This window comes from Salvelinus fontinalis, chromosome 11, assembly GCF_029448725.1.
Source record: "Salvelinus fontinalis isolate EN_2023a chromosome 11, ASM2944872v1, whole genome shotgun sequence".
Lineage (NCBI taxonomy): Eukaryota > Metazoa > Chordata > Actinopteri > Salmoniformes > Salmonidae > Salvelinus > Salvelinus fontinalis.
In genome coordinates, this window is record NC_074675.1 from 4,847,117 (window position 1) to 4,857,022 (window position 9,906).

General features: G+C 45.5%; 1 protein-coding gene across 1 annotated transcript; it reads left to right on the forward strand.

Moving 5' to 3' along the window:
- The first annotated feature begins 3,177 nt into the window (after positions 1 to 3,177).
- Positions 3,178 to 7,249, forward strand: LOC129864901 (interferon gamma 1-like). Its single transcript, XM_055937216.1, has 4 exons — positions 3,178 to 3,438; positions 5,007 to 5,066; positions 5,438 to 5,641; positions 6,855 to 7,249. The coding sequence occupies exons 1-4, from the start codon at positions 3,310 to 3,312 to the stop codon at positions 7,002 to 7,004; spliced, it is 543 nt and encodes a 180-aa protein (XP_055793191.1). The 5' UTR covers positions 3,178 to 3,309; the 3' UTR covers positions 7,005 to 7,249.
- Positions 7,250 to 9,906: the final 2,657 nt, after the last annotated feature.

Genomic DNA, 9,906 nt, shown 5'->3' on the forward strand with positions numbered 1-9,906 from the left:
CCCCATTCATAATAAATAAAGTGGTAAAATATGAACGATATATAAACTATAGTTGATGATAATAAAATAGATAGGATATAGCTGGTTTACAGTCAATGCAAATCCTGCTCTGAATGAATGACGTTTTCTTGGGAATATTGATGAATATTCTTTAAATATTGAAACGTCTATGTGCATTTTACATCATATGTATGTACACTATATATACAAAAGTATGTGGACATCTTTTCAAATTAGTGGATTCGGCTATTTCAGCCACACCAGTTGCTGACAGGTGTATAAAATCTAGCACACAGCCATGTGATCTCCATTGACAAACATTTGTAGTAGAATGGCCTTACTGAAGAGCTCAGTGACTTTCAACATGGCACCATCATAGGATGTCAACTTTCCAACAAGTCAGTTCGTCAAATGACTGTCCTGCAAGAGCTGCCCCGGTCAACTGGAAGTGCTGTTGTAGTGAAGTGGAAACGTCTAGGAGCAACAACGGCTAAGCCGCAAAGTGGTAGGCCACACAAGCCCACAGAACAGGACCACCAAGTGCTGAGATGCAACACTCACTACCGAGTTCCAAACTGCTTCTGGGAGCAACGTCAGCACAATAACTTTTTGTCGGGAGCTTCATGAAATGGGTTTCCATGGCCAACCAGCCGCAAACAAGCATAAGATCACCATGCGCAATGCCAAGCGTCGGCTGGAGTGGTGTAAAGCTCGACCACCAGTGGAAACACGTTCTCTGGAGTGATGAATCATGCTTCACCATCTGGCAGTCTGACGGACGAATTTGAGTTTGGCGGATGCCAGGAGAACGCTACCGGTCTGAATGCATAGTGCCAACTGTAAAGTTTGGTGGAGGAGGGATAATGGTCTGGGCTTGTTTTTCATGGTTCGGGCCCCTTGTGAAGGGAAATATTAACGCTACAATGACAGTCTAGACGATTCTGTGCTTTCCTGTTTCAGCAAGACAATGCCTCCGTGCACAAAGCGAGCTCCATACAGAAATGGTTTTGTGTCGAGATTGGTGTGGAAGAACTCGACTGGCCTGCACAGAGCCCTGACCTCAACCCCCTCGAATACCTTTGGGATGAATTGGAACGCCGACTGCGAGCCAGGCCTAATTGGCCCAACATCAGTGCTTGATCTCACTAATGCTCTTGTGGCTGAATGGAAGAAAGTCCCTGCAGCAATGTTTCAACATCTAGTGGAAAGCCTTCCCAGAAGAGTTATAGCAGCAACTCCATATTAATGCCCATGATTTTGGAATGAGATGTTGGACGAGCAGGTGCCCACGTACTGGGGCGGCAGCGTAGCCTAGTGGTTAGAGCGTTGGACTAGTAACCGAAAGGTTGCAAGATCGAATCCCCGAGCTGACAAGGTACAACAAGGCAGTTAACCCACTGTTCCTAGGCCATCATTGAAAATAAGAATTTGTTCTTAACTGACTTTAAATAAACTGACTTTAAATAAATAAAATAAAGTTAAATTAACATACTGTTGGTCATGTAATCTACATGTATTGATAATATCTAATGACTACGTCTTCAGCTGTCTCTCAAACCTATTCAATCACTGACGAAAGAGACACACGCTGTTTACCTACAGAAACGAGGGAAATGGCTCACTATGGGCCCTGGTCTAAAGTAGTGCACTACCCCTATGGGCCCTGGTCTAAAGTAGTGCACTACCCCTATGGGCCCTGGTCTAAAGTAGTGCACTACCCCTATGGGCTCTGGTCTAAAGTAGACAACTACCCCTATGGGCTCTGGTCTAAAGTAGTGCACTACACCTATGGGCCCTAGTCTAAAGTAGTGCACTACCCCTATGGGCCCTGGTCTAAAGTAGTGCACTACCCCTATGGGCCCTGGTCTAAAGTAGTGCACTACCCGTATGGACCCTGGTCTAAAGTAGTGCACTACCCTATGGGCCCTGGTCTAAAGTAGTGCAGTACCCTATGGGCCCTAGTCTAAAGTAGTGCACTACCCTATGGGTCCTGGTCTAAAGTAGTGCACTACCCTATGGGCCCTAGTCTAAAGTAGTGCACTACCCTATGGGTCCTGGTCTAAAGGAGTGCACTAGCCTATGGGTCCTGGTCTAAAGTAGTGCACTACCCTATGGGTCCTGGTCTAAAGTAGTGCACTACCCCTATGGGTCCTGGTCTAAAGTAGTGCACTACACCTATGGGCCCTAGTCTAAAGTAGTGCACTACCCCTATGGGCTCTGGTCTAAAGTAGTGCACTACCCCCATAGGGCTCTGGTCTAAAGTAGTGCACTACCCCTATGGGTCCTGGTCTAAAGTAGTGCACTACCCTATGGGTCCTGGTCTAAAGTAGTGCACTACCCCTATGGGCCCTGGTCTAAAGTAGTGCACTACCCTATGGGTCCTGGTCTAAAGTAGTGCACTACACCTACGGGCCCTGATCTAAAGTAGTGCACTACCCCTATGGGTCCTGGTCTAAAGTAGTGCACTACCCCTATGGGTCCTGGTCTAAAGTAGTGCACTACCCCTATGGGTCCTGGTCTAAAGTAGTGCACTACGTAGGGAATAGGGTGCCATTTGGGAGGCAGCCCTACAATGATGAAAGAGAACTATGCCTACAGAGACCAACAGATTAAATATATCAGTTATTGCATTACCTCATAAGAGTGTTAGTTTGGTGTTAGTTTCAGTATTACATCAGCACATGCATCATTTACTACAAAACCAGTTAGAGGAAACACCACAGTTTCATTAGTTGATCAGCCAGAACCACTAATCACGAACCGCCCGTCATGCCTCTGGTCAACAGTAGTGTTCTATGTAGGGGAATAGTGTGCCGTTTGGGACGTAACAAAGCTCTTCACCTGTTCATTCTAAGATGACTTCAACCCAGACGTCCCCCTCACCACATACCTTCTCCTGATTCTCCTCCTCTTCCCCCTCATCATACCCACATCACCAAAGAACTTCCCCAGAACGTGTCATAACTACCTGTTTCCTAGGGATTCCAACCCAAGACCCCATGCTCTGCTGCAAAGAAAGGTGTTACTGAGCGGCCGTGTGTTGGTGTGTGATTTAAAGGAAACTTCGCTCAGTCAGAGAACCCACAACCTCACACCTCTATCGTTTCTGCCTCTGCCTCAACTATATAAATACCTGCCTGTCTTAGCCTCAGCATCAGTCAGACAGACACAGAAGAACAAGACTTGGGTAGTGTCAGATACAAGGCGGTCTCGTTAAGTCAACTCAAGTCAAGGCCTTTGACTGAAGTTTCCGTACACCGATTGAGGACTATTGAGCTTTGAAGGATCTTCAGCGTGAGGTTGAGGACCATGGATGTGTTATCAAGGGCTGTGATGTGTTTCTGCTTGATGGGCTGGATGACTTTAGGATGGAGTAATGCTGCTCAGTACACATCAAATACCATGAAGAGCAACATAGACAAACTGACAGGCCACTATGTAAGTATCATACACATTATTAACTGGGGAAACAGGGGTTTCTCCTGACAGACAGACAGACAGACAGACAGACAGACAGACAGACAGACAGACGGACGAACAGACAGACAGACAGACAGACAGACAGACAGACGGACGAACAGACAGACAGACAGACAGACAGACAGACAGACAGACGGACGAACAGACACACAGACAGACAGACAGACAGACGGACGAACAGACAGACAGACAGACAGACAGACAGACAGACAGACAGACACGACAGCTAATTGGCCTCTACTGGCTGTGTTTGCGTCAGCAAACTTTAGATTCCTGCTTCCTAATGGGAGGCCAACAGTAGGACAGAACAGGGAGATCTCCTTCCTAATGGGAGGCCAACAGTAGGACAGAACAGGGAGATCTCCTTCCTAATGGGAGGCCAACAGTAGGACAGAACAGGGAGATCTCCTTCCTAATGGGAGGCCAACAGTAGGACAGAACAGGGAGATCTCCTTCCTAATGGGAGGCCAACAGTAGGACAGAACAGGGAGATCTCCTTCCTAATGGGAGACCAACAGTAGGACAGAACAGGGAGATCTCCTTCCTAATGGGAGGCCAACAGTAGGACAGAACAGGGAGATCTCCTTCCTAATGGGAGACCAACAGTAGGACAGAACAGGGAGATCTCCTTCCTAATGGGAGACCAACAGTAGGACAGAACAGGGAGATCTCCTTCCTAATGGGAGGCCAACAGTAGGACAGAACAGGGAGATCTCCTTCCTAATGGGAGGCCAACAGTAGGACAGAACAGGGAGATCTCCTTCCTAATGGGAGACCAACAGTAGGACAGAACAGGGAGATCTCCTTCCTAATGGGAGGCCAACAGTAGGACAGAACAGGGAGATCTCCTTCCTAATGGGAGGCCAACAGTAGGACAGACCAGGGAGATCTCCTTCCTAATGGGAGGCCAACAGTAGGACAGAACAGGGAGATCTCCTTCCTAATGGGAGGCCAACAGTAGGACAGAACAGGGAGATCTCCTTCCTAATGGGAGGCCAACAGTAGGACAGAACAGGGAGATCTCCTTCCTAATGGGAGACCAACAGTAGGACAGAACAGGGAGATCTCCTTCCTAATGGGAGACCAACAGTAGGACAGAACAGGGAGAACATTGGATGTTGATGAGTTAGAGATAAAATGTTTGACTAAAACCAAGAGGAGTTCCACACTTCCTGCCCAAGCAGGAAAGACTTGTCAGTGAGACTGAAATGAAACAGAAAATGATGACATCATCATAACAGTGCATTTCCAGGTAGGCCCATAGACACCTGGCTCAAACACTTCCATCTGAGGTGAGCTTTAGCTTAGATGTAGCTTGGAGTTTGCACTTTTGGGACTACTCCATTGTTGCCATTGTACTGGACAAACTAAATGATGTATTTGAAGTTATTTGACGTATTTAGCCCAGGTCTGACAGACACTATACTTGTGATTAGGGGTAGAAGAGCCCACTATACGCAATAAACTGCACCAAGTTGAAGGAGAAAAGCAACACCACTGATTGTCATCATGTCTTGCTCTTTCAGAAGATCTCCAAGGACCAGCTGTTCAACGGGAACCCTGTTTTCCCCAAGGACACGTTTGAGGTAAGATATATAGTTACACATCGTTATCCCCTTCAGACTAACATCACCAATGTGGAACTACAGCTTACCCTTGGGCTAGGCTGGACACAAAACTACGTTTAAAATATTAAAAGTATTCTCCTTCCTTCCTTCCTTCTTTCCTTCCTTCCTTCCTTCCTTCCTTCCTTCCTTCCTTCCTTCCTTCCTTCCTTCCTTCCTTCCTTCCCTCCCTCCCTCCCTCCCTCCCTCCCTCCCTCCCTCCTCCCTCCCTCCTTCCCTCCCTCCTTCCCTCCCTCCCTCCCCGTCCCTCCCTCCCTCCCTCCTTCCTTCCTTCCTTCCCTCCCTCCCTCCCTCCCTCCCTCCCTCCCACCCTCCCTCCTTCCCTCCCTCAGGACAGTGAGCGGAGGGTGCTGATGAGTGTGGTTCTGGACGTGTATCTGAGTATCTTCAGTCAGATGCTGAACCAGACGGGGGACCAGGAAGTGAGGGACAGTCTGAATTATGTCAAGGGGAAAATTCAGCATCTCCAGAAACACTATTTCCTGGGGAGGATACCTGAGCTGAGGACACACCTGCAGAATCTGTGGGCCGTCAAGGTGAGCTTCCCTCCATGAAGCAGAACACAGATCTGGTGTCGTCTACTTTCACATGGTCATCGCTTCATATTTTAGCAGATGAAGCCACATAGCAATGACATGAACTTATTTTGTTACAAATGAAATTAAGGATATGTCAATTAGAATGAAACATCCCATGGACTATGCAACATTTAAATCACCAGCTTTCTGGATGAATTATCCTCAAGCACTGTGCTACCATCATCATGACTGTAGTATAGTCTACTGTATAGACACCATCATCATGACTGTAGTATAGTCTACTGTATAGACACCATCATCATGACTGTAGTATAGTCTACTGTATAGACACCATCATCATGACTGTAGTATAGTCTACTGTATAGACACCATCATCATGACTGTAGTATAGTCTACTGTATAAACACCATCATCATGACTGTAGTATAGTCTACTGTATAGACACCATCATCATGACTGTAGTATAGTCTACTGTATAAACACCACCATCATGACTGTAGTATAGTCTACTGTATAGACACCATCATCATGACTGTAGTATAGTCTACTGTATAGACACCATCATCATGACTGTAGTATAGTCTACTGTATAGACACCATCATCATGACTGTAGTATAGTCTACTGTATAAACACCATCATCATGACTGTAGTATAGTCTACTGTATAGACACCATCATCATGACTGTAGTATAGTCTACTGTATAGACACCATCATCATGACTGTATAGACACCATCATCATGACTGTAGTATAGTCTACTGTATAGACACCATCATCATGACTGTAGTATAGTCTACTGTATAGACACCATCATCATGACTGTAGTATAGTCTACTGTATAGACACCATCATCATGACTGTAGTATAGTCTACTGTATAGACACCATCATCATGACTGTAGTATAGTCTACTGTATAAACACCATCATCATGACTGTAGTATAGTCTACTGTATAGACACCATCATCATGACTGTAGTATAGTCTACTGTATAGACACCATCATCATGACTGTAGTATAGTCTACTGTATAGACACCATCATCATGACACCTGATAACCTGATAGTTAATGCTTGTATCTTCTATCTCAGACCAGTGATACCTGATGAACTGATAACCTGATAGTTAATGCTTGTATCTTCTATCTCAGACCAGTGATACCTGATGAACTGATAACCTGATAGTTAATGCTTGTATCTTCTATCTCAGACCAGTGACCCCACAGTCCAGGGGAAGGCTCTGTCCGAGTTGGTTACCATCTACGAGAAAGCCTCCAAACTGGCCACTAAGTTCCAGCTGAAGAAGGACAACCGCAGGAAGAGACGGCAAGCCCAGAGGCTCAAATCAAGCATCATGTAGATGACCAACCGTGTCTAGTGTGAAGGCTAGGTGTAGGGGGAAGATACCCCTAGATACTGATCTTGGGTCAGTTTATCATTTCTCCTCTAATGGTGAAGGTTAGGATTGGGGGAGGGGCAGCTGATCCTAGATCTGTACCTCAGGGAAACTTCCCCCCGGAGACACAGTGGAGATACATATTGAAGTTACATATTACCTTGATACAAAAGGCCTGAACTGGACATCTATTTATAAAATGTATTTATTTAATCTATGAAATGACGCACAATACTCAATGGTATATTATCATTGTTAAGAGTTTTTATTTCTCTTGAATCAATAGATTTAGTTAATTTATATTTATTATTCATTATCTAGATTTTTTTGAATTTTTTTAATAAATAGTTATTTATTGCAGATTATGCTAAATCTGTAAATTCTATGACTGAATAAATGAACACTGAGGAAACAATTCTGATGACTGATATTATCTATCCACACACACACACACACACACACACACACACACACACACACACACACACACACACACACACACCACACACACACACACACACACACACACACACACACACCACACACACACACACACACACACCACACACACACCACCACGTCTATGTGTGGTGCTGTATGGAAATATCACACATTGGCCGACTGAACTTTTATAATTGTTCTCGTATTGAAACCAAAACACTCCCCTGCATGGGGCCCACACAACGGCTTTGTCCCAAATGGGCGGCCTGGTCAAAGGTAGTGCACTATATAGGGGCTAGGCTGCCATTTGGGATGCCCCCACGCCGTCCTCAGAAACAGGAACAAACACTCCAACCTAAACACTTGAATTATTTAAATTAAATACCTGGGAATACCATGGGAAAAACACACTATTATCCATGGGAGAAACACACTATTATCCATGGGAAAAACACACTATTATCCATGGGAAAAACACACTATTATCCATGGGAGAAACACACTATTATCCATGGGAAAAACACACTATTATCCATGAGAAAAACACACTATTATCCATGTAAAAAACACACTATCATCCATGGGAGAAACACACTATTATCCATAGGAAAAACAAATGATTATCAATGGGAAAAACATTTTTACCTTTGCCCTACCACTAACACACCTGATTCAACTAAAGGCTTGATTATGAGATGGAAAAAAAGCGCACCTCTTTAGGTCCCCAGAACCCTGGGTTAGGAAACACTGGGTTAGGGTTAGTAAACACTGGGTTAGGGTTAGTAAACACTGGGTTAGTAAACACTGGGTTGGGGTTAGTAAACACTGGGTTGGGGTTAGTAAACACTGGGTTAGTAAACACTGTTTTAAGGTTAGTAAACACTGGGTCAGGGTTAGTAAACACTGGGTTAGGGTTAGTAAACACTGGGTTAGTAAACACTGGGTTAGGGTTAGTAAACACTGGGTTAAGGTTAGTAAACACTGGGTTAGTAAACACTGGGTTAGGGTTAGTAAACACTGGGTTAGGGTTAGTAAACACTGGGTTAGGGTTAGTAAACACTGGGTTAGTAAACACTGGGTTAGGGTTAGTAAACACTGGGTTAGGGTTAGTAAACACTGGGTTAGTAAACACTGGGTTAGGGTTAGTAAACACTGGGTTAGGGTTAGTAAACACTGGGTTAGGGTTAGTAAACACTGGGTTTGGGTTAGTAAACACTGGGTTAAGGTTAGTAAACACTGGTTTAGGAAACACTGGGTTAAGGTTAGTAAACACTGGTTTAGGAAACACTGGGTTAGTAAACACTGGGTTAAGGTTAGTAAACACTGGTTTAGGAAACACTGGGTTAGTAAACACTGGGTTATTAAACACTGGTTTAGGAAACACTGGGTTAGTAAATACTGGGTTAGTAAACACTGGTTTAGTAAACACTGGGTTAGGGTTAGGAAACACTTGGTCAGGAAACACTGGGTTAGGGTTAGGAAACACTGGGTTAGGGTTAGGAAACACTGGGTCAGGAAACACTGGGTTAGTAAACACTGGGTTAGGGTTAGGAAACACTGGGTTAGGGTTAGGAAACACTGGGTCAGGAAACACTATGTTAGGGTTAGGAAACACTGGGTCAGGAAACACTGCGTAAGCGTTAGGAAACACTGGGTCAGGAAACACTGGGTTAGGGTTAGGAAACACTGGGTCAGGAAACACTGCGTAAGCGTTAGGAAACACTGGGTCAGGAAACACTGGGTTAGGGTTAGGAAACACTGGGTTAGGGTTAGGAAACACTGGGTCAGGGTTAGGAAACACTGGGTCAGGAAACACTGGGTTAGGGTTAGGAAACACTGGGTTAGGGTTAGGAAACACTGGGTTAGTAAACACTGGGTTAGGGTTAGGAAACACTGGGTTAGGAAACACTGGGTTTGTCACACCCTGATCTGTTTCACCTGTCTTGTGCTTGTCTCCACCCCCCTCTAGGTGTCGCCCATTTTCCCCATTATCCCCTGAGCCTTTATACCTGTGTTTTCTGTTTGTCTGTTGCAGTATGTCTTGTCTTGTCAAGCTTACCAATATGTTTTCCCCGTACTCCTGTTATGCTCTTGCACCTGTACCTGCCTGACGCTGCCCTGGATTACTGACCTCTGTCTGCCCTGACCCTAACCCTGCCTGCCGTTCTGTACCTGCCTGACACTGGCCTGGATTACTGACCTCTGTCTGCCCTGACCCTGACCCTGCCTGCCGTTCTGTACCTGCCTGATGCTGGCCTGGATTACTGACCTCTGTCTGCCCTGACCCTGACCCTGCCTGCCGTTCTGTACCTGCCTGATGCTGGCCTGGATTACTGACCTCTGTCTGCCCTGACCCTGACCCTGCCTGCCGTTCTGTACCTGCCTGATGCTGGCCTGGATTACTGACCTCTGTCTGCCCTGACCC